This window comes from Rhinoderma darwinii, chromosome 4, assembly GCF_050947455.1.
Source record: "Rhinoderma darwinii isolate aRhiDar2 chromosome 4, aRhiDar2.hap1, whole genome shotgun sequence".
Taxonomy (NCBI): Eukaryota; Metazoa; Chordata; class Amphibia; order Anura; family Rhinodermatidae; genus Rhinoderma; species Rhinoderma darwinii.
Window position 1 is genome coordinate 273,731,425 of NC_134690.1, and position 26,403 is coordinate 273,757,827.

General features: G+C 42.4%; 1 protein-coding gene across 2 annotated transcripts in view; it reads left to right on the forward strand.

The window, feature by feature from the left end:
- The window catches only part of LOC142761121 (pantetheinase-like), a 68,475-nt gene that overhangs the window by 10,010 nt on the left and 32,062 nt on the right, over positions 1 to 26,403 (forward strand). The window contains exons 1-2 of one of the 2 annotated variants that reach the window (XM_075864310.1): positions 4,806 to 4,890; positions 19,014 to 19,236. In XM_075864310.1, the coding sequence (XP_075720425.1) occupies positions 19,033 to 19,236 (204 nt within the window). In that variant the 5' untranslated portion in view covers positions 4,806 to 4,890; positions 19,014 to 19,032. Of the gene's footprint in view, positions 1 to 4,805; positions 4,891 to 19,013; positions 19,237 to 26,403 lie in introns of those variants that run through there. The other variant, XM_075864309.1, reaches the window with a different exon arrangement.

Here is a 26,403-nt window from a genome sequence, read left to right on the forward strand (position 1 = left end):
AACGCACGGTGACCCGCAAAACGCCAGGGGTCGCCGAGCTGTGTTGCAGGAAAGATGGGGAATGAACAAATGGTGAATGAACAGAGAAGGGATTACCGAAAAAAAGGGGGGGAGGTAAGTATAAATGAAATGCAAGTAATGGAGCTGGAAGTAATGTTTTTATAGAAATAACACAGTGTTCTATATAGTGGTTATTTTTATTTTTATTTTAATTAGTTGATTTGAGGAATCACTTGAAAAGGTTAGAGTAATTATAGAGGGTGAGGATGGCATGGATGAATTTTGTTGGGGCAGTAACTGAATTCTTTAAAATGAAAGGTTGGTTCTAATGTTTTGAGAAAGGGGTGCATACATTTTTAGATTTGCTTTTAGATTTACTTCAAGGGAAAAAAGTCCCTATTAGAGATCGTTAGCGCATTAGGGTTTATCAAACAGAACCACAAATGCAGGACGGGTGGTTGTCTAGTTATTGTTAAAGTACAGGGGCGGAGGATTAGCTGTTATTATAATAATATTTAGTGGGAAATGCGGGAGTATTAGTGTCAAAGAGGTCTCATACTTCCCTATAAGGGCTATTTCATTGAACTGTATAGGTTTGTGAATATTGAATTTTAGGTATATATTCGAGTGGGTGCTGGTAGGATCCGGAGGTTGTTTCAATGTTTGGGATTAGTTCAATAGTTAGTCTAGGGATGACTCTGTGATGTCGTTTAAACCCAATGGGTATAGTGTGTTCATTTTAAAAATCCAGTAGTTTTCCCTTTGTTTTAATTTGTTGATGTGTTCAATAGGTGTGATTGTAATTTTATTGAAATGGCACTCGTGTGCCTGAGAGAAGTGACGGGAAACACTGTGTTTGAGATATCCAGTGTTAATATTGAACCGGTGGTTATTAACTCGAGTTCTTAGGCATTGGGTGGTTCTTCCGATGTACTGTAATTGGCACGGGCACTCTAAAAGGTAGATGACATATGAGCTGCCATAGTTGAGGAGTGTTTGGATTGTGAATGTTTCATTGGTGACGGTGGATGTGTAGGTGTATTTTTTTGTGGCTTATGGTATTGCAGCAGAGGCAGCGTGAATGTCCACATTTATAGGAACCTTTGAGGTTGGAAAGAAAATTTGTGGGTATTGTTGAATGTTTCTTTGGTCTGCTGGGGGCCAGAATATTTTTGAGGGTTAGGGATCGTCTGAATGTAATGTTTGGTTTGTCTGGTAGTGTGTCCTTTAGGTGCGGATCATTTTTTAGGATGTGCCAATATTTGGAGAGAATGTTCCTAATCGTTTTATTGCCTCTATTGTAGGTGGTGATGAAGTTGATGTTGGAGTTACTCGGGCCAGATTTGGGTTTCTTGAGGGAGGGGTTTAGACAGGATTTTTGTGTGAGTTCAGAAGCTTGTGATTTTGCGCCTTTTATAAGGTTTATGGGAAAATGTTTATCTTTGAATCTTTTTTCTAAAATTAGGCACTCATTATTGAAGTCTTTGTCGGTGCTGCAGTTCTTCCTTATCCTCCTGAATTGCCCAAACTGAATGTTTTTGAGCCATGGGCGGTAGTGGGCGCTTCTAAAATCAATGTAACTGTTAACGTCTACTAATTTAAAATGTGTTTTTGTCGTAAATTTATTGCTGTCATTGTCGTAATTGATGGTAAGATCTAGGAAATCTATGGAGGTGGGGGAAAAGGTGTGTGAAAATGATAGGTCCGTAGTTGTTGTTGTTTAAAGTTTCAATGAAGCGAGCAGCTTCCTCCTCAGTGCCTTTCCATATTATAAACAGGTCGTCGATGTACCGTTTGTATAGCATTATGTTATTTTTATAGGGATGTTCGCCATGGATGTGTGTTTTTTCGAAGGATCCCATGTATAAATTAGCATAGGAGGGTGCGAAGCGGGTGCCCATAGCACAACCTTTAATCTGATGGTAAAAGCTACTATTGAAGCTGAAGATGTTGTGTTTGAGGATGAATTCGATGCAATTGATTAGGAAAACTACTTGGGGTTCGGGGATTGTGTCATTGGATGAGAGGAAAGAGTGGGCTACTTCTATACCTTTATTATGGGGGATGTTGCTGTACAGTGCAGTTACGTCTGCTGTTAAAAAACTGATTGGGGATGTTGAAGGGTCAAAATTTAGGTAGGTTAGGTCTCTAATTAGTTGTGTGGAATCCTTGAGGTGGGATGGTAAGGTGAGGACAAGGGGTTGCAGGTGAAGGTCAATGAAATGTGAAAGGTTACTCGTGAGGGAGTCAATTCCCGAGATGATGGGGCGTCCGGGCGGATCAATTAGTGATTTATGAATTTTTGGCAGGTGGTAGATGAAGGGCATATTTGGAAAAGTGACAGATAGAAAGCGCTTCTCTTTTTTATTAATCAGTCCTGATTTGGCAGCTGACTCAATAAGGTCTTTATATTCTTGTGTGTAAGTGGGTAATGGGTTGGTAATGAGTTTTCTGTAGAAAGTGGTGTTGCTGAGGATCCTCATGGTCTCATCGAAATATTTATTTCTGTCCTGGATGATTATGCCCCCCCTTTGTCAGCTGGGCGAATTATGATTTCTTGATTCTTTTGGAGATTCTTCATGGCCCTTCTTTCATGGGTAGTTAGGTTGTCAATATAATGGGATGGTGGGTCTAGTGTCCTGAACTCATTGCTAACCAGGGACGAGAAGGTTTCTACCATTCGGCCCTGGTGATGGGTCGGGTAAAAGTTAGACTTAGGATGGACTTCCACTGAGATGGCATTGAGTGTGGGAGAATTTTCAGGTGGTTCAATAATTGGGCCTGGTGTGGTGGTGGATTTGATCATAGCAAAGTGTCTGGTGAGTGTGAGTTTTCTTATGAACCTGTTAAGGTCCATAAAAAGTTCAAAATTATCAGTTGATGCTGTGGGGCAGAAAGAGAGGCCCCTATTCAGAAGGCTGTGCTCGGAACTGTTTAGGATATGTAGTGACAAATTGAATAATTTTACTGTTGGACCAGGTTCCTCTTTTTGTTGAGTGATGGATGTTGGTTTGGTGCGTTTGGTGCCTCCTCTCCGTCCTCTAGGTCTATGTCTAGTTTTCTTTTGGTCGAAATCTTTTGGATTTTTGGAAAGAAATGAGTTATGGTCTGGGCTTTGGGACTCATGATGTAGGGGATCAGGATGTCTTGGCTTACCACAGTGGAGGTTAATGGGGGTCTGACTAACTGGGAGGGTAGTCCTAAAAAAGACGTTGTTGCGTAAGTGAAGTCCAGAGCAGACGTGGCCAGATCCATATTGGGGTTTGTGGACCCCTGGGTGGTATTTTGGTTATCTGGCGGGCTGTGGAAATGGTCCTCGGGTGAAATTGGGTTGGTGAAATAGGGAGTATTGTGTATTGATAACTGAAGTAGGGATGAGAGATTGTTGTCGTCATCCTCATCAACGGCATCTGTGGAGTCATTGGTCAGAGATATGGGGGAATGGGTGATGGAGGGTGGGGGGACTTCCATGGGTTGAGAGGTAGAGGGTAACCGAGATAGATGAATAGCTAGGTCGGAGGATTTGAAGGCGTTCATTGGTACCCTGGGACTGAAATGTCTATGTAAGGAAGGGTAGTTGGGTTGTGGCAGGAGGTTCAGGGTGGAAATTGGAACTATGTCGTGACAACTAGATTTGGGGATGGGTGTTGGAGTTTTAATTCTCAATGGGTGATTATGAGTCTCTGAATAGTTTCTTGGTTTTCTTTGTGGTGTTGTCTCGTTTATTCTAACTGCGAGTCTGGACTTGGAGCTGTTCCTGAAGGACCTGCTGTAAGTCATGACTCGTGGGGTTGCAGAATTGGGTTTGCTCAAAATGTTCTTATTTTGAGTGTTGACATGGTCAGGCAAAATGGTATCTTGGTGAGGGATAGGTAAGGTGCTGGATTTCCAGTCACCTGCAGGATTAGTGGCATAGTCTGCCTGATCTCTTTTTAGTTTTTTCACTTTTCTTAAAATGAGATCTCTTTCATAAGCGATCAGTCTCCTGCTGGTGGATTCCTCTAGTTTAGAGAAATCACAATGATCGCTGAAGTGTAGTAGTTGCTCCTTAATCATGAGAATGTCCAACAGGAGGGCATTGCTAAGCATTGTGCGTTTAGTGTGCAGTCTTTCTAGGAAACCTACATGGCATACATCTATAAAAGACTTCCAGTCGGTGCTGAAAGTCAGGTCTGTGGGGTACGGGTTAGTGATTAGTAACCTCAGACCTCTAGGAGTGATGTTACCAGAAATATACAGTGACAAAAATTGACAGTCAATGTTCTGCAGAGCCTCCTTTTTCAGGAGGTCTTCCAAAGATAAGTATAGGTTAGTCATCTTTTGAGTTTCTGCAAGTGATGAATTGTTACTCACTATGTGAGAGAGTCCTGGCATGGTGTCGGTCCCGATGGATTCAAGGATGAGCCGTTCGCGTAGTCGGTTCCTTTCGTTGGTGAAATCCAACATCGTAGGTGTAGGTTCCAGATGTTTGTAAGATGTTGCAGGGAGTCGTTTGATGTGGTAGATACAAAACAGCGGCTGCCAGTGCAGGAGTCGACTTTCCAACCAAAAGAACTCCGGGGGGGGTCACCGGGGGTTGGTGGTAGGGCGCACCTGATATCGGAGTATCAGCTTTGCGGAGTGGATGCAGTCCGATCTGAAGTAGAGAAAGGGCAAGAAGCCACGGCGCCACTTGGTGTGGATCAAAGAAGGTGGAGGTGAGAAATAAATAAATAAATGCTCACCGTGAGGTTAGAAGAGTTGAATGGAGAAATCCACGAAATAGCTGCTGCCAGATCCGGGCCGGTTACCAAGGTAACCGCTTGGTTATGATGAATGCAAGGTGGAAAAAATTAGGATCTATTTAGGCGCTGCTGCGTGGTGTAAACGGGATATAAATCCAGAAGCCAGGTAAACGTAAATGGTTTATTGCTATGCAACGCGTTTCAACGCCGAACTGGCGTTTTCGTCAGGCATGGTGAACACAAAAAGAGACATGTATTTATACAGAAAGTAAATCATCTGCTTTGGGCCAGTACAGACTGGACAATTAGGCAAAAAACCGCCAAAACCCCGGGGGGGGGGGAGGGGGGTCAAAGTTCAAAAGGTACAGTCTATTGTAATACATTTAGTGGTATTTAATCAATAAAACGTAAATACACAGTAAAATCAATAAAAACAGTCCTCATCTTACCATCCCACCTCAAGGATTCCACACAACTAATTAGAGACCTAAACGACCTAAATTTTGACCCTTCAACATCCCCAATCAGTTTTTTAACAGCAGACGTAACTGCACTGTACAGCAACATCCCCCATAATAAAGGTATAGAAGTAGCCCACTCTTTCCTCTCATCCAATGACACAATCCCTGAACCCCAAGTAGTTTTCCTAATCAATTGCATCGAATTCATCCTCAAACACAACATCTTCAGCTTCAATAGTAGCTTTTACTATCAGATTAAAGGTTGTGCTATGGGCACCCGCTTCGCACCCTCCTATGCTAATTTATACATGGGATCCTTCGAAAAAACACACATCCATGGCGAACATCCCTATAAAAATAACATAATGCTATACAAACGGTACATCGACGACCTGTTTATAATATGGAAAGGCACTGAGGAGGAAGCTGCTCGCTTCATTGAAACTTTAAACAACAACAGCTACGACCTATCATTTTCACACACCTTTTCCCCCACCTCCATAGATTTCCTAGATCTTACCATCAATTACGACAACGACAGCAACAAATTTACGACAAAAACACATTTTAAATTAGTAGACGTTAACAGTTACATTGATTTTAGAAGCGCCCACTACCGCCCATGGCTCAAAAACATTCAGTTTGGGCAATTCAGGAGGATAAGGAAGAACTGCAGCACCGACAAAGACTTCAATAATGAGTGCCTAATTTTAGAAAAAAGATTCAAAGATAAACATTTTCCCATAAACCTTATAAAATGCGCAAAATCACAAGCTTCTGAACTCACACAAAAATACTGTCTAAACCCCTCCCTCAAGAAACCCAAATCTGGCCCGAGTAACTCCAACATCAACTTCATCACCACCTACAATAGAGGCAATAAAACGATTAGGAACATTCTCTCCAAATATTGGCACATCCTAAAAAATGATCCGCACCTAAAGGACACACTACCAGACAAACCAAACATTACATTCAGACGATCCCTAACCCTCAAAAATATTCTGGCCCCCAGCAGACAAAAGAAACATTCAACAAAACCCACAAATTTTCTTTCCAACCTCAAAGGTTCCTATAAATGTGGACATTCACGCTGCCTCTGCTGCAATACCATAAGCCACAAAAAATACACCTACACATCCACCGTCACCAATGAAACATTCACAATCCAAACACTCCTCAACTGTGGCAGCTCATATGTCATCTACCTTTTAGAGTGCCCGTGCCAATTACAGTACATCGGAAGAACCACCCAATGCCTAAGAACTCGAGTTAATAACCACCGGTTCAATATTAACACTGGATATCTCAAACACAGTGTTTCCCGTCACTTCTCTCAGGCACACGAGTGCCATTTCAATAAAATTACAATCACACCTATTGAACACATTCACCCTGACGTCCCGAACAGATTCAACAAATTAAAACAAAGGGAAAACTACTGGATTTTTAAAATGAACACACTATACCCATTGGGTTTAAACGACATCACAGAGTCATCCCTAGACTAACTATTGAACTAATCCCAAACATTGAAACAACCTCCGGATCCTACCAGCACCCACTCGAATATATACCTAAAATTCAATATTCACAAACCTATACAGTTCAATGAAATAGCCCTTATAGGGAAGTATGAGACCTCTTTGACACTAATACTCCCGCGTTTCCCACTAAATATTATTATAATAACCAGCTAATCCTCCGCCCCTGTACTTTAACAATAACTAGACAACCACCCGTCCTGCATTTGTGGTTCTGTTTGATAAACCCTAATGCGCTAACGATCTCTAATAGGGACTTTTTTCCCTTGAAGTAAATCTAAAAGCAAATCTAAAAATGTATGCACCCCTTTCTCAAAACATTAGAACCAACCTTTCATTTTAAAGAATTCAGTTACTGCCCCAACAAAATTCATCCATGCCATCCTCACCCTCTATAATTACTCTAACCTTTTCAAGTGATTCCTCAAATCAACTAATTAAAATAAAAATAAAAATAACCACTATATAGAACACTGTGTTATTTCTATAAAAACATTACTTCCAGCTCCATTACTTGCATTTCATTTATACTTACCTCCCCCCCTTTTTTTCGGTAATCCCTTCTCTGTTCATTCACCATTTGTTCAATCCCCATCTTTCCTGCAACACAGCTCGGCGACCCCTGGCGTTTTGCAGGTCACTGTGCGTTCCATCCTGCTCTGGACCACGTCGGCCACCGTAACATAGGTGGTCTCCTTGGCAACAAACAACAAGTTTAACTTTCACACGCAACCACTTATGTTTCAGACATACAACTCCTTACGTTTCAAACAACAAACAATTAAATAAATAACAAATCAGTTACTACCTGCTCACCACCTATCCCTTCCCGATGTCATTTGCTAATTATTTAACAACAAAATACTGCCGTCCCCCATACACAACGTTTTCAGCTATCCCTCTACATCGATATACAACAAAAAGAGAATTTCTTATCGTGACAACTCATCTTTTATTACTGTTTTTATTGATTTTACTGTGTATTTACGTTTTATTGATTAAATACCACTAAATGTATTACAATAGACTGTACCTTTTGAACTTTGACCCCCCTCCCCCCCCCCCCGGGGTTTTGGCGGTTTTATGCCTAATTGTCCAGTCTGTACTGGCCCAAAGCAGATGATTTACTTTCTGTATAAATACATGTCTCTTTTTGTGTTCACCATGCCTGACGAAAACGCCAGTTCGGCGTTGAAACGCGTTGCATAGCAATAAACCATTTACGTTTACCTGGCTTCTGGATTTATATCCCGTTTACACCACGCAGCAGCGCCTAAATAGATCCTAATTTTTTCCACCTTGCATTCATCATAACCAAGCGGTTACCTTGGTAACCGGCCCGGATCTGGCAGCAGCTATTTCGTGGATTTCTCCATTCAACTCTTCTAACCTCACGGTGAGCATTTATTTATTTATTTCTCACCTCCACCTTCTTTGATCCACACCAAGTGGCGCCGTGGCTTCTTGCCCTTTCTCTTTTTAGGAATTAATAATTCTTCTCATTTTTGGGATTGTGCGTATCTGTATGATTCCTTTAAGATTCTGGACGGGTAGCCTCTTTCAGCAAATCTTGCCTTAAGATCCTTGGCTTTCTCCTCAAAATCACCTGTGTCAGAACAGTTCCTTCTGAGGCGGTGATATTGTCCCTTGGGTATACCCTTTTTAAGTGGGTAGGGATGATAACTCTCCCACCTCAGAAGGCTGTTTGTGGCCGTGGGTTTCCTATAGATTGAGGTTTTCAATTTGCCATTATTTTCTATAGATATGAGCACATCTAGAAAAGGAAGTGAGTTCGGGTGAGATTCAAAAGTAAATTTCAACCCGATGTCGTTTTGATTTATAGACTGGACAAACTCCCTGAACATATCGATAGGTTCAGTCCACAGGACGAAAATATCGTCAATATAACGCGCCCAGATTGAGACTGGTAGATTGGATAAATATCGTTCATCGGTAAACACTATGGTTTCTTCCCACCAGCCCAGAAATAAGTTGGCGTATGTGGAGGCACATGACGGTGCCTCTGAGCTGGTGGTACATGCGTCTGTTGAACAGAAAGTAATTTTTGGTTGGAACAAACTCCAACAGCCTCAACGTGAGTGCGCTATGAACCCTAAAGTGTGTCCCTCTAGTTTCTAAAAAATGACGTACTGCCTCAAGTCCCATTTCATGGAGAATTGACGAGTATAGAGCCTCCACATCTATACTACATAGGGTAGTGCCTTGTTCGATGGGTAGACCATCAATTTTGGCCAACAGATCCATCGTATCCCTTGTATAAGAGGGTAGGGTTTCTACATAGGCTCTCAAGACCCTGTCAATATTTTGTGTCAATCCCAAAATACCAGATACAATAGGGCGTCCTTTTAAGGTATTCGTGCCCTTGTGTATTTTGGGGAGAGCATAAAAGGTGGGGGTCTTTGGTTTATCAATCATCATGAATTTGCATTCATGTTCATTGATGAGATTACTTCTTAGCGCGTCATTTAGTATTTTAAAGAGATCCCTTTTAAACTTCATAGTGGGATCTTCTGTTAGAATCTCATAACTAGCAGGATCATTCAGGATGTTGTGGCACATTTCTGTAAAGGATCTGCCAGACACAGCTTCTGTGTCGACGCCCGTGGTTAGTCAGTCTGCACCTGCTCCTAAGTCTGATCGAGTGACCCCTTCTTCTACCAGCCAGGCTGGGAGGCTGAGGAGTGGGAGAGCCTATCGCAGCCTGGCCAGATGGAGTTAGCTCCCGCCCTCTGTCTATTTATACCTTTACTTCCTCCTCCTCCTTTGTCTGTGATTCTGTCTGTTTCCTGGCGCTGCTGCTGCTTGTACTTTTGTCCTCTGCTCCATATAGACCCTGGCTTACTGACTACTCTCCTGCTCTGCGTTTGGTACCTAGTACACTCCTGGTTTGACTCGGCTCGTTCACTACTCTCCTGCTCTGCGTTTGGTACCTCGTACACTCCTGGTTTGACTCAGCTCGTTCACTACTCTTGTTGCTCACGGTGTTGCCGTGGGCAACTGCCCCGTTCCCCTAGCATCTGTGTACCCTTGTCTGTTTGTCTGTCGTGCACATAGTGAGCGTAGGGACCGTCGCCCAGTTGTACGCCGTCGCCTAGGACGGGCCGTTGCAAGTAGGCAAGGACTGAGTGGCGGGTAGATTAGGGCTCACCTGTCTGTCTCCCTACCCCGGCATTACAATTTCTATATATTTTTTCCTCTCCAGGATTACTACATTGCCCCCCGCGTCGGATGACTTGATCACGATGTTCTCGTCTCTTTCTAGGGAAATTAATGCATTGTTGTAATTTCTAGTTAAATGTGTACATTTTCTTTGTATATTAATCTTCATCAGGTCATTTATGACCAGCTCTTGGAATACATCTATGACTGATGTTTCTCCTGTAGGGGGCATTTTCTGATGTTTAAGTGTGCAAGTTGTAAAGGGACCTGTCCCTCTTTGTTTATCATTTGAGGCTAACAGATTCGCCAGGTCTCTTGCATGTGGTAATTCCTCAAGCGTTATTCCTAATTGTTGACACTCATTTTCATCTTTAATACTATACAACTTGTGCCATTTCAATTTTCTTGTGAACAAATGGATGTCCTTGACCCAGTTGAAAATATCGAAGCCAGTGGTCGGTATAAAAGATAAGCCTCTGCCAAGAATGGAAATTTCAGTATTGGTTAGTTTCCTTTCAGATAAATTAATAACCGTCAGTTCTTTCTTTTCTATTTCCGGTTGTTTGGTTTGTTCCGTAGCTGATAAGGGGTTCTTGGATCCTCCCTGTCTAAAAAACAAGGTGTTTCTATATTGAGTCCCGAATTTTGACTGGTTCCTGCAAAGCTGGAGATACCTGAATTTTGCGATAAGTCCCATAGTTTTTGAGGGTTCCTATTTCTCTGGGAGCCTCTTCCCCTACTTGATCTGATGGGGTTTCTCCCTCTGTTGCCTCTGGACCAACTCTGATAATTGGATACCTCATCTGTGTGATCAGTGTCCGTTGAGGATTGATCTGTTTCAAGTTTTGATCTTCCTTTTTTTGCTTCAAACGTATATATTTTATTGTCTTTGAAGTCTTGCAGATCCCGAACAAATTGATTGTGCTTTCTTTCTGTTAAATTAAATTGAAACTTCTCAAAGATGTTTTGCAATTGGAGTTCTTTCGCAGTATATTCCGGTTCAGTTTTGAACTTTAGAACTATTTCATTTTGTTCTTTTAGATTTTTAGTTGTGATGTCCAGAATTTGCTTTTCCTCGTCCAACAGGATTTGTATTAATCTCAAGGAGCTGTTTGTTGTCTCGGTTTCCCACTTATGCATTAATTCAGGGGTCTGTAATCTCGCTGCAGGCATAAGCATAATTCTCAGACCTCTCGGAACTATATTGCTTTTGAGGTAATTTTCAAACGACTGAACTTCCCACCATGATGTTGCTTGTTCTTTATAACATTTGGTCAATTCAGAAAAGGCTGATTTTAAAGATGGCATATATTTCTTTTGGGAGAACTCTTTCTCCGAAAAAACTTCCCTAGCTTGATGCAACCATGCCTCTGTGTTGATGGCACTTGGAATAAAATTTGCCATATCCTTTTACAAAATTCATATTAGATATTTGTGGTATTGTAGCGCCCATGGCCGCGGGCCGTCGGGTTTACTCACCTCCCGACGCCCGCAGCCATGGATCTGTGAGCGCTGGCCTCCGTCTCCCTCCTAGGAGATGCCAGCGCTCACTTCCGCTCCGTTCGGCTGGGTCCCGTAGGGTGCGCGCGCACGCTCGCGCCCAGCCTTAAAGGGCCAGCGCGCGCAATTAGGAAATCGTCATCACCATCAACTGCCACGATTTCCTGGTCTATAAGAAGGCCCCTGGCCTTCTAATCCTTGCCTGAGCGTTGTTAGTCTTTCCCAGTCTGTCTCGCAAATGGTTCCTTAGTGTCTCCCGTTCCAGCTGTTACCCGTGCCCTGTTACCGTTCCTGTATTCCGTATTGTTCCTGTGCCTACCCGCGTTCAAGTGTCTTCTGCCACGTCAAGTGCCACCTGCCACGTCAAGTGCCACCTGCCACGTCAAGTGTCATCTGCCACGTCAAGTGTCTTCTGCCACGTCAAGTGTCTTCTGCCACGTCAAGTGCCATCTGCCACGTCAAGTGCCATCTGTCACGTCAAGTGTCATCGGATACTGCCCGCCACGTCTAGCGCCACTTGCCGCACCTGCCTCCATCCGTGCTGAAGCCACAGCCACCGCCCGGACTATTTCAGGTACCCAAGCATTACTGTCTACCATTTACTTCTGCTTAGACTGTGACCTGGTCAGCTGCCTCCCCGCTACGGCGGAGCGGCCTAGTGGGTCCACAAACCCTGTGTCCGTGACAGGTATTATTTATCCACCACCTGGATAAGAATAAATTTGTTCTCCGTAATATTATAATGCAAAAGAAATAGATCCGGAGTATATATAAAATATAACTTTTACCAGAATCCGTTAAAACATACGTAACATACGATGTATGTAAATTCTCGTATAAATTCTATGATTTGTATTTAAATCAGGATTTTGAGACAGCAGAAAATCAGTCCACCTTTGTAAGGTTTCTTAATCTGCAAATATGAGGTCCATGTGAAGGAGAGAAATGTGGAGGAACCCCCTGAAGATAATAACCATAATACATTACAGATTAAGAAACCTTACAAAGGTGGACTTATTTTCGGCTGTCTCAAAATCCTGATTTAAATACAAATCATAGAATTTATACGAGAATTTGCATGCAGTATTGGCATATGAAACCCTCATTTATATACATCGTATGTTACATATGTTTTAACAGAATCTAGTAAAAGTTATATTTTATACATACTCCGGATCTATTTCTTTTGCATTATAATATTACGGAGAACGAATTTATTCTTATCCAGGTGGTGGATAAATAATACCACAAATATCTAATCATAGACAGTGATGTCAGGGGATCCTCCTGGACCGGAATGTGATTTCAAGGGCAACCCCACAGCAGGAGTACTGGACAGAGCGCTGCTAGTACTCTGCCTGGGACGCCAGCTCTGCTCCTGATATCACAAGCCCCGAGACATACATCCCGTCCCGAAAAATATATATATTTTTTACATATATATCGGAGATAGCATATCTATAAGATTAAGACTCCTATAGCTACACCGCTGGATAGAATTGGATGCATTGTCTCAGCAGACAATATCGCACATGATAAACTTAGGTCTCATTCAGACGTGCATGAATCTTGTCTGTGTGCTATATGTTGAAATAATGCACAGCACACGGACCCATTAATTTCAATGGGGCTATTCACACATGCATGAGTTTTCACGCAACAGGTGTCGCTTGCGTGAAACTCACTGCATGTCCTATATTAGTGTGTGTTCACGCACCTAGTCAACCATTGAAGTCCATGGGTGCGTGAAAACCAAGGACACCACACGGAGGACATTTGTGTGCTGTCCGTGTTTCACGCATCAATTACATTGAAAATATATATACATTTTAAAGTGTGTGAAAAACACATTCCACACGCAAAGCACACCGATGCAAAACGCAACGCACACGAGCAGCTTTACGCACGTTTTTTACGCGTATAAATCTGTCACGCTCGTGTGAATATAGCCTTAGATACAGGGCCCCAGCAGTAAGTATCCTTGTACTAACCCTCAGGGGAAAATTTGGCATTTCTGGGGCCCCAAGCAAAGTTATGTTTGGGGGCTCTAATCAAAGACACCTGTAGAGCGTTCCCCACACAATGCCCTCGGTATATAGTATCAAAACCCCCCTGTATGGTTCCACACACAGTCCCCCTGCCATACATACCCCTTGTAGACAGTGCCATGGAGTCCCCTGTGGGTAGTCCAACATACCCTCCTTTTCTCAGCAGATAGTATCATACATGATAGGCTTAGATACATGCCCCCAGCAGACAGTATCACACATGATAGGCTTAAATACAGGGCCCAAGCAGTAAGTATCCTTGTACTAAAATATGTACACTTCCCCCAAAAAATTTGTGCGTGTATGTATAGGTGTGTATATATAAATAAATATATATATATATATATATATATATATATATGAGACAGCATATCTGTAGCACCCTGACCCTATAGCTATAGAAAGGATTAGATACAGTCGATCAGCAGACAGTATCACACATGATAGGCTTAGATTTAGTGCCAAGCCCGCTGACATTGCGGCTCCAGCGCTGGACCCAGAAAACGTATAATAATTGTTTTGTTTTTTGGTTTTTTTTGTGTTTTTTTTTTTTTACAGGTTCGGTTGTTGGACTACGTCAGATTTGAGGACTACTTGCATGATGGATTTTTTTATTCTCAATAAAATGGTTAATGAGGATTGTGTGTGTTTTTTTTTTTTTTTTATTTGAATAAAATATTTTTTTTATGTCCTCTTAAACTTTATTACTACCGCCTTATTAACAGCTGCTGGCTGATTACTAAGGCGGGTCTTAATTTAATGTTAGCTGGTGCAGAGGCTAACACTAACCCCATTATTACCCTGGTACCCACCACCACCAGGGGTGCCGGGAAGAGCTGGGTACGATCCAGTACCCGATCATCTGTAGTGATGGTCGGGCACTGGGGTGGCCGCAGGCTGGTGTTATTAGGCCGGGAAAGGACAAAAACAGTGGCCCTTCCCACCCTGGTAATGCTAGCCTGCTGCTGCTATGTTGCATCTTGCTGGTTGTGAAAAATTAGGTGGGGCATGTCATTTTTTCCCATTATTTATTTAAAAAAATAAATAAATATGTGGGGTCATAACCAGCCAGATCCAATACAGCAGCCTTTCCCAGCCTAATAATACCAGTCTGCGGCTGCCCCAGTGCCAGACCGTCGCTACAGATGGTCAGGTACTGGATTGTACCCAGCTCTTCCCAGTATCCCTAGTTGCGGCAGGTACCAGGGTAATAATGGGGGTTAGTGTTAGCCTCTGCACCGGCTAACACTAAGCCCTGCATTAGTAATTGATGCTGTCAATCAGCCAGCGGCCATTACTAAGGCGGTAGTAATAAAGTTTATAGAGGCTCTGTCACCACATTATAAGTGGCCTATCTTCTACATAATCTGATCGGTGCTGTAATGTAGATTACAGCAGTGTTTTTTATTTAGAAAAACTATAAATTTTGACGGAGTTACGACCTATTTTATATTTATGCTAATGACTTTCTTAATGCCAAACTGGGCGTGTTTTTACTTTTTGACCAAGTGGGCGTTGTGGAGAGAAGTGTATGACGCTGACCAATCAGCGTCATACACTTCTCTCCATTCATTTACTCAGCACATAGTGATCTTGCAAGATCATGATGTGCTGTCACTTACTCACACATTAACGTTACTGAAGTGTCTTGAAAGTCTATATTGCCCAAGGGCCCAAACCTGGAGCCGACCCTGGTAAAAGGGCCTTTAGATAGAGAAACTGGCTGTATTATTTTGTATATTTCATTTAAAGGTACTTTTTCCTGGTATCTTTATTTCACATAATTCTGACATGATAGAAATGTATGGGGATGAGCGATTGTAGTAACGTTCGCTTGGCCCCATGCATTGCTGCTAGTGAAAGGAGCAAATGAGCGCCGATCAATGAGCTGTCTAGTTGATTGTCGCTCGTTTACATGGCTCATGCCAGCCGTGTAAAAGGACCCTTATGCTACATATATGTATACTTTGCCTCTAAATAGTGTTTTATATAGTCTTGCTAGATTAGGTTTGTTCTTAAATGGTATTCTCTGAATATCAGACTGCTTGCCGCGTTAACCAGGCCTTCAAGGCCATTCTGAGATAAGATTGACAAGTTTACTTGAGACAGACATGATATTCTAAACAACATAAATCTTGTAAACAGAATGATGTGTTATTAGTACGCATTTCTTCTGTGGACAATAACTTGCAAGACTGTTCCTTGATGGCCAGATAAGACCTTCCAAAGGCTCACAAAAGCCAATCCTTAGATCTTCTGTCTAAGGCCTTATTCACACGAACGTGTTATACGTCCGTGTGACGGCCGTTGAAACTACGGTCGTCACACGGACCTATATAATTCAATGGGGCCGTTCACACAGCTGTTGTTTCAATGGTGCATGTGAAGGGTCCATGAAAATAGGACATGTACTTTTTTTGCGCTTCACGCATCCCTCCATAGACTCTAGTCTATGGGGGATGTGTGATAACGCGACCCGCAGCGTACAGCACTGATGCACCTCGGAAGTTTTTCACGTTCGAGGTTCGCAACATTTGTGTGAATCCGGCCTAACTAAATTTTTACTTCTCTCTCTTAAACTTTCTTTATTGTAACCTTACTTCTTAATAAACTTTCATGTACTTTCGCCATGCGACAAGAGAGTTTGTTCAAGATTTTCTTATCATATCACTGTAACAAAATTGATATCAGACATAATATTTAGAAGCACTTTCAATACTGCTGAACTTAAAGGGGTTTTCCCACAAAACACATGTATCCCCTATCCACAGGATAGGGAGATACTTGTGTGATGAGGAGAACGAGGGACCGAAAGTCCCCCGAAGTGCTCCATGAGAATGGAGCACTGGCGCGCATGCTCGACCAGCGCTATATTAATTTCTATGGGACTTCTGGGACTCCATTCTCATGGAGTACTTCGAAGGACATTCAGTCCCTCATTCTCCTCATCTATGGGGTTCCCAGTGGTCGGACCCCCAGCGATTACACCTGTATCCCCTATCCTTGTTGAAAAACCACTTGAATAGTAAAGATTCCTTATATTAGCAGTGATAGGGTGGATGGTTATTCATCCCATTGTATAAAAAATTAATAAGCAATATTTGTTGCATTCTCTGGCACATTCACTAATAGATCCTCAATGATGACAGAACTCCATTATATAAATATATTTTAACATTATTTGTAAAAAATAGTACTTACAATAATCCTAGTTTTCAAATATAAACTTGTAGATACTGTCACTTTGCACAAAACTCTTCTAACAAATAATAAATTATCCAGCCTGCAATATCATCCCCAAAAAAACATAAAAGTGTTCTGTTTTGCAATGTTAGTGCAGTTGAGGTGTACACAAGTATAGTAATAGGAGTACCAGTGTTCATCACTGTTGCTTTTTTTGTATTCACACTACGCCTGTGTTGTGCTGTTGGTGTATACCCTCGGAAAATCTCTGAACGTATACGTCGACGAGCCCATAGACTTTTTATTTTATTTTAAATTTAGATCAAGTTTATTGAGAAAAGTTTCTCAATACATTGTTCATCAAAGAATAATAGTAGCAATCTGTGAGATAACACATATGGAACATATCAATAATCCAAACATATCAAACACCCCCCCCACCCAAACTTCCCGCCCTCCCAGCATAGTCCCGTACCAATAACCTATACGCTCTGCTAGTACCAGAAAATCGTATAGGACATGGAAATAGTCATAACATATTGGATGTCCCAAGCAATCCACAGTCATCCCCTTAGTATGACTCGGAGTATGTTTACAATCTCTCGACATATGGCATAGTCCAAATAAATCATGACCCAGAGCATCATATTATCTATACGGCCTCGTACTCTGAAATATTTATGAACTCCAGCACCTCCAGACCTTCACATACACCAAGCACTCCCAACCGCCCCTTATACTAACGTTCGGAGCCTGAGCACTTCAATAGACCCCAGCCCTGGGCACTTAATCCACTTACCCCATTGTTTGTTACATTTTTTAGGATTCCCTCTCTTGGAATATATTCTGTGCTCCATTAAGATGGTGTGATTTATTGCCCTGGTGATTTTCCTCAGTGTCAGCCGTTCAGCATCCAACCAATGCCTAGCTATAGTTTTCCTAACCTGGAATAAAACCTTCACAATTGCCAAACATTCCATTCTATCCCCTTCCAAATCACCGACATAGCCTAGAAGCATCACTAGTGGGTCTGCTGGGAGAGTCACATCATACACCTTTCCAACCAAGACAGCTATCTCCCCCCATAACGTTCCCAGAGCCCCACAAGTCCAGAACATGTGTAGGATATCTACCCTTTCCTCCGTACATCTGGGACACCTAGCATCCTCTCTCACCCCCATTGGCCCATAGACTTTAATAGCCACAAACAACCATTGTCTATGTCCTAGCTGATAGGTTTGCAGGTATTAAGGGTAGTATGGATGGTTGCATGTGCTTATATCATGATGGTAAAATATACCAATATTTAGTAGCTAAGGCGTTCGTCTTATGTTAATCACGATTGTAAGAGGCTAGCATAGTCACATTAGAATACCGCTCTAATAATAATAAAATAAGACTCTAACAGATGATAAAGTAGCATAAAAATCTTCAACTAGAGATGCCACCATATTAACTGTGGAAACGGAACACAGTGCAAGCCAATAGAGACAGCAAATACATCTGATATGGGGCCTCCAAATAGTCAAGTTATCCTTGAGACCATTGTCACAATAGGAAGAGTCTCTATTAAAGAAAGGTATGTCTTTTATTTCCATAAATAAATGTGATCCTTTTACATGGGTCAAGACCGTACAGTTGTTTGCCAGAAGACACAAAGGGCAGATATTTTTCAAACTACGTGACCATAGGCAATGCTGGGAACTAGGCAGATTTCCCATGGGTCCAACAACTAACAGACCCATTTAAACATTGTGAACGGGATCTGGGTATGGGTCCATTTACCTCCTTGAGACCTCATAGCAATAAAATGACTCCTATGTTTGAGAACACAAGTATTGATATCTTTCTACAGATTGTATTAAGAGTTGATTTAGTTGTAATCAAACCCTCTACTAAAGAGGAAACCTTAACATGTATTATTTGTGGCATGTCTATACATACCTCATTTTGACCTACTACCTTTCATGTATGAGACCCTATGCATTGATTTTTAAACCATATGTTAATTTCCCAAATCCATATGTGAACTGTATGTAAAAAGAACACACATTGCTCATTTATTTTCATGATATAAACCACAATGAAAACCAGATCCTTTTCCACCGGTTTAATATTACAATAAAAGTTTACTAAATGAAGATAAGTGTATACATACAGGTGGCAGAGTTGTGTAGTTTTGGACAGCTTTCCTAAACAGTGAAATGAGATTGGTTGAAAACCTTTCACCTAGTTAGTTGCTTGAAACCTATTGCATAATACAGTTTATCTTGTGCAATAGCAGCTCGAATATCGTTCATGTAAGCTGTTTACCATATAGATAAGAGGTCTAAGATAGTAAAACTTTCAAGACTTAAAGTATTTGTGTTTCAGGTCTACCCATTGCTCCACCATGGTCACTGCAAGAATCATACTTTCCATCTTACTTTGGGCTTCAAACTGCCAAGCTTTGGATACATTCATTGGTGCAGTCTATGAACATGCAGTTATACTTCCAGACGAAACAACTACACCTATATCAACACGGGAAGCCCTAAATTTAATGAATAAAAATATGGATATCCTCGAAGAAGCAGTGAAGACTGCAGCACAGCAGGTATTATGAGATATAATTGTCTAGTTAAAAGATAAAATCCTATTTAAAAAGCTAACAATAATAATTTGGGTTTTTTCTAGGGTCCTTCATACTTGTTTGTACTTAATTAAAGGGGTTCGGAATTAAAAAAGGGTTTCTTTGTTTTTTTCCCCCAGAAGTAGCGCCACTCCTGTCCATAGATTGTGTCTGGTATCACACAGCTCAGCTCAATTTACTTTTTATATTTTACAATCATAATCCCTGTAATGCGTTATTGCCTTGTATAGAACAACTGTCAGTTTTATTTTCTACATTCAGAATATTTAGGTACTTGTATTTAGTGTTGTCTGGATAAGTAGCAGCCTGGTGAAACTTATGTCTCTATAGTTACAAACAATAAATAAAATGCTCTTGATGAAGGGTGCACATTTTGCCTTTCAGCTCTAGCCTCGGGAGATTTTAAAACAAGTGCCCTGCTTTCCTCCACCCCCTCCCTATATCACACTATGTATGGGTCTCCAATAGATTACATAGACACTATGTTTTCCCCTTTATCGAATCACAGAGCTTCTATGATTAGTTGAGCTGCTCTGTGATTCGCTGATACTCAATAAAAAGTCTGCAGACAAGCCCTTCACCATTAATCCTGTTAATACCAATAACCTTTACCTTACTACCTTTAACCCCTTAGTGACCAGCCAATTAGGATCAAGCAATTATTTTCTTTCTTCCATTGTTGCCATTGACATAGCTGTATAATGGCTTGTTTTTTTGCAAGACGAGTTGTAATTTTTATTGGCACCATTTTGGGATACATATAATTTAGGGATTAACGTTTATAATTTTTTTTGGGGGGTAATGGAAAAAAAAGCTGCATTTTTAAATTTACGCCATTTACCGTGTGGTATAATTAAAATAGTAACTTTATTCAGTGGGTCATTACGATTGCTGTGATCCAAAATGTATATAGTTTTTTTTGTTCTACTACTTTCGCACAATAAAAACTTTTTTGGGGAAATTATTCATTTTTGTATTGCCATATTTTAAGAGCCATTACTTTTTTTTATTTTTATGCCGATGTAGCTATATGAGGGCGACTTTTTAGTGGTATCATTTTGTGGTACATACGACTTTTTGATGGCTTTTTATAAAAAAAATTTGGAAGGCAGGATTAACAGAAAACAGCAATTCTGGCGTTTTTTTTTAAATTTTATTTTTTACGCTGTTCACCATGCGGGTTAAATAATCTAATACTTTTATACCAAATATGTGTGGCCATATCAAATATCTGTAATTTTAATCATAATAAAGCATTTTTTAAGAGGAAAAGGTAGGTTTTTCATATATTTTTTTAAACTTTTTCTTTATTAAATATTATTATTATTATTTTATTACTTTTTTTTTAGTCCCAATAGTGAATTTTACTGTGCAATATTTTGATTGCTTTTATAATACACGGCAATAATCCTGCATTGCAGTGCATTATGTCTGTCAGTGGCAGGGCCTAATAGTCATTCACTAAAGGCAGAGCTGTGGACCTTTGTTACGCCCCCGACTGCCATAAAAACCATTGGCACCCTGCAATTGTGTTACGGGTGTGCCGATGGGGTAAGAGAAGAAGCCCCCTCCCTCTAAAGCCACTTAGATGGTGCCTGGCCCGGCATAAGTACCTTTAATTACTGCTGTGAAAACACGTATCGGCGGTTATTAATAGATTAAAGGGGATTCAGCAAATTTATTTTATTCTTTGTATAATAGTATAATAAAAAGTTATATCATTTTCTAATATACATTCTGTATATTTCTCTTCTTGCTGTCATTCATCTTCCAGTGGATAAAAATCTGTCCATTGTCATGTGACAAACACACAAGTGGACGGCTCGTTAGAGTTAAGGGGGTTATACACTGGGCGATTATCGGGCAGACAAGCGTTCATAGAACGCTCGTTACCGATCATTGCCTTGTGTAAACAGGGCAGCGATCAGCAGATGATTGAGCAAACGCTTATTCATCTGCTGGTCGTATCGTTTTAAAAAGAGACCCGATGCCGACATGATAATAATGTATGGGGACGAGCGATCGGAGTAACGACCGCTCGTCCCCATCCATAGCCCCGTGTGACAGGAGCAAACGAGCACCGATCAACTATGTCTGTAATAGGGCCTTTACAGTACAGTTATCAGAGCTGTGTCTTCTAACGACCTGAGCACCTGTGTGGTCATTACATGACCGCAAGGGGCTGGCGATCTCACTCTGCTCAGTCCCTTGCGGTCAAATGATCGGTGACAAGCCGACACCAACAAGAGGGGAAGGCAGCCCTTAGTCATGTGGTACTGTGTCGATGTGTCACAACACAGAAAGAAACTTCCTGTGCCACGTGACTGATGACTGTATTGGTGCAATGGGGCATATTTTATAAAACATGTAAATTAGTAAGTGCACTATTTTTTTTTAGAGATTAACATATAAGTAAAACATTTTTATCTCTTTAAGCCCTTCTCACCACCCTGGACTATAGGGATTTAAAGCAAACCTGTCATTCACATCATGCAGCCCTCACTGATGTCGTAACAAACAACCTGATTTCAGCGGTCTGTCACTTATGTATTAATGTGGACCCTTTTATTAGAACTTACATTCAGAGCCCAGACAGTGTTCCTAGAGATGAGTCCAGCGTATTCATAAGCAACCGCTAGCTCCGCTCACTTTCTGCTAACACTACCCACTTTCTGCTGATTGACAAATGTCTCCTCATTACTGTGCAGAGGGATGCGTTTGTCAATCAGCAGAAAGTGGGCAGAGCTAGCAAAAAGTGGGAGAAGCTCACAGCAGCTCATGAATACGCCACACTCATCTTTGACGGCACTGGCTGGGCTCTAAATGTAAGTTCTCATAAAAGAATTCACATTCGCAAATACAGAGGCGTAGCTAGGTTCTCCAGCACCTGGGGCAAAGATTCAGTTTGGCGCCCCCCCCAACCTCTTTCCCGACATCTCCTTCCCCCTCGCCGTGTTTTTTTTCTCTACCAATCGACGTGTCATTTCTTTTTATGTAACGCGAGCATAAAATTATTTGTACATTTCACAAGCAATATGGTTCTATACACAACACCAGAACCAAGCTCGGTACATATATACAGCCCCAGAACAAATACAGCTCAATTTAGTGCAACCCCTGCCGTATAGGTTTGTACGGCGTAAAACTACAGCTCCCAGCATAGCCCGAACAATGGTAAGGATATGCTGGGAGATGCCGTTTCACAAAAAATAAATCCTATCATAATCATACCACCCATTATCTCGCTGCAGATCATACAGTGACTACAGTGCTGAATAGAGGCAGAGTGAACATTTACATTAAGTGAAGACCTCTATGACGACTTCTCCCAGTCACAGCCCATTTCTGCAGTTTGCCGCTCAGATTTCTTCAGCTTCTCACTTTTCCAACATTTCTGCACCTATAAATAAATATAAAGTTATCATTATACCACACACTACGCCCCTAAATATAATAGCGCCAAACACTGCACCTCTAATTATAATAGCACCTTACACCATGTCCCCCACACACACACACTGTGCCCCCTGTAGATAGTGCCTGCCATAGAGCCCCCTGTAGATAGTGCCTGCCATAGAGCCCCCTGTAGATAGTGCCTGCCATAGAGCCCCTGTAGATAGTGCCCCCATATAGACCACCCCTGTATATAGTGTCCCACAAATAACTCCCCCTATAGTACTCTACAGATAGCCCACCCCTGTATATAGCCCCCTGTAGATATAGCCCACCCCTTTATATAGAGCTCTACAGATAGCCCAACCATGTATGTAGCCCCCCTGTAGATATAGCCCACCCCTGTATATAGTGCTCCACATATAGTCCACCCCTGTATATAGTGTTTCAAGGATAGCCCACCCCTGTATATAGCCCCCCCTTGTACTTATAGTCCACCCCTGTATATAGTGCTCCACTAGATAGTCCACCCCTGTATATAGTGCTCCACAGAGAGCCCACCCCTGTATATACTATATACAGGGGTGGGCTATCTGTGGAGCACTATATACAGGGGTGGACTATATGTACAAGGGGGCTATATACAGGGGTGGGCTTTCTGTGGAGCACTATAGGGGGAGCTATTTGTGGGATGCTATATACAGGGGTGGGCTATATCTACAGGGGGACTATATATAGGGGTGGGCTATATCTACAGGGGGACTATATCTACAGGGGGACTATATACAGGGGTGGGCTATCTACAGGGGGACCATATCTACAGGGGGACCATATCTACAGGGGGACCATATCTACAGGGGGACCATATCTACAGGGGGACCATATCTACAGGGGTGGGCTATACACAGGGGGGCTATATCTACAGAGGGGGGCTATATACAGGGGTGGGCTATACACAGGGGGGCTATATCTACAGAGGGGGGCTATATACAAGGGTGGGCTATACACAGGGGGGCTATATCTACAGGGGTGGGCTATACACAGGGGGGCTATATACAGGGGTGGGTAATATACAGGGGGAATATATCAACAGGGCTGGGCTATATCTACAGGGCTGGGCTATATACAGGGCGACTATATCTACAGGGGGGCTATATACTGGGGTGGGCTATCTATGGAGCACCATATACAGGGGTGGGCTATATCTACAGGGGGCTATATACTATATAGTCCACCCCTGTATATGGTGCTCTATAGACAGCCCACTCCAGTATATAGCCCCCCTGTAGATATAGTCCCCCTGTATATAGCCCCCCTGTAGATATAGTCCCCCTGTATATAGCCCCCTGTAGATATAGTCCCCCTGTATATAGCCCAGCAGATATAGTCCCCCTGTATATAGCCCAGCCCTGTAGATATAGTCCCCCTGTATATAGCCCAGTCCTGTAGATATAGTCCCCATGTATATAGCCCAGCCCTGTAGATATAGTCCCCCTGTAGATATAGTCCCCCTGTATATAGCCCCCCTGTAGATATAGCCCCCTGTAGATATAGTCCCCCTGTATATAGCCCAGCAGATATAGTCCCCCTGTATATAGCCCAGCCCTGTAGATATAGTCCCCCTGTATATAGCCCAGCCCTATAGATATAGTCCCCCTGTATATAGCCCAGCCCTGTAGATATAGTCCCCCTGTATATAGCCCAGCCCTGTAGATCTAGTCCCCCTGTATATAGCCCAGCCCTGTAGATCTAGTCCCCCTGTATATAGCCCAGCCCTGTAGATCTAGTCCCCCTGTATATAGCCCAGCCCTGTAGATATAGTCCCCCTGTATATAGCCCCTCTGTAGATATAGTCCCCCTGTATATAGCCCAGCAGATATAGTCCCCCTGTATATAGCCCAGCCCTGTAGATATAGTCCCCCTGTATATAGCCCAGCCCTGTAGATATAGTCCCCCTGTAGATAGACACCCCCCCATAGATAAAGTCCCCCGTGTAGACAAAGTCCCCCCCCCCGTGTAGACAAAGTCCCCCCCCGCAGATACAGCCACACACTTCTATTACAATTTTTAAAAAAAATTAAAAAAAATTTCAAACTCACCTTATTCCCACTCCCACGCCGTCCGGCAGCCATGGAGACCTGCTCTCTTCTGCGCAGGTCTCCTGGGGGTTGAACGCAGCGTCTATGAAAGGCGCTGATTGGCTGGGCAGGATGACTTTCCCTGTCAGTCAGTCATTGCCTTTCATCGACGGAAGCTTCACTGGTACAAAAGGTACCAGTCGCTTCATTCGCGGAAAGGCACTGAATGGCCGGGCACGGAACGTGCCCGGTTATTCATTGCTTCTAATTGTACCTGTGTCCTTGCGACACAGGTACAATTATAGTGCAGGAGGAGGTGGCGCTGGCGCCCCCCTCTGAACTGCGCTCGGGGCACATGCCCCGCCTGCCCCCCACTAGCTACGCCCCTGGCAAATAAGTCACAGACCGCTGTATGTCAGCTTGTCTGCCACCTTGGGTATTGGCATTAAACCCTTCTCCCCACCCTGGACTTCAGGGATTTAAAGGGAACCTGTTATTCACATTATCATCTGTTATTGGGAAAAAGGGTGTTTTTTTTTTGTTTTTGTTTTTTTATGTATATTTAAACATTTTTTTTTTTTTATTAGTCTCACTAGGGACTATGCAACCATTTTATCGCTGGTATAATACACTGCAATACTTCTGCACTGCATTATATTATGCCTGTCAGCGTGCCATTTGGTGACAGAGAGAACCCCTCCCTGTCTAACCACTTAGATACCTCAATCTGCAATGTGAGGTGTTGGTTGTATAATATAGCAAGTAACGGCAAGTAATGGCGAGGGCACAGCTCCTGTCCCAGCGCCATAAACATGACGTACATTTACATCATATTTGGGAACTGTTTAGTTTCCATAATGTAAATGTAAATTATGAGGTAGAAAGGGGTTTAACAACCCTCAATCACCACACGGAATATTAGGGCCTGCACTGCAGGGGTATATTTGAAATTAAACTAAAGGTACAGTTTTAGGCCGTGTTCACACGGGCGGATACGCTGTGTAAAAGCACGCAGCGTATCCGCCCTGTGCGCTGCAGGGAATTCCAGGTGAAAAGGCGCACCAAACTGTGGTGCAGTTATTTGCCCGATATGTCCACTGCGGAAAACTGCTGCATTAACCGGCCTGCTAGCAGGTCAGCCTCATGGGATGACGTTTCATCCTAGGAGACCGCTGCGCTTGGCTGCAGTGATGGTCACATGGCATAAACCGTCATCCCTCTGACATCATTCAAGCCAGCCTCCTGGGATGATGTTTCATCCATGTGACCGCCGCTACAGCCTGTGATTGGCTGCAGCGGCGGTCACTCGGGATGAAGCGACATCCCTGGAGGCTAGCTTGGAGGAAGAAACACAGACTCTAGCTAAGTATAGTGGTATTTTTTATTCAGAGTTGCGTTTTTCCGGTGGAATCGCTGCGAACCTGCCGCAAAAAAACGCAACATCTGCTATTTATTCTGGGTTTAACCTCCCATTGAATTCAATGGGGAAAACCCGCAGCAAATGTGCAGAGATGACGCAAATACAATCGACATGCTGCGGAATAAAATTCTGCACCGCTGGTCCATTTCTGAGCGTTTTTTCCGTACAGTATTTACGCAGAGTGTGGATGAGATTTCTTCAAATCTCATCCACTTTGCTGCTACTGTATTCTGCTGTGTT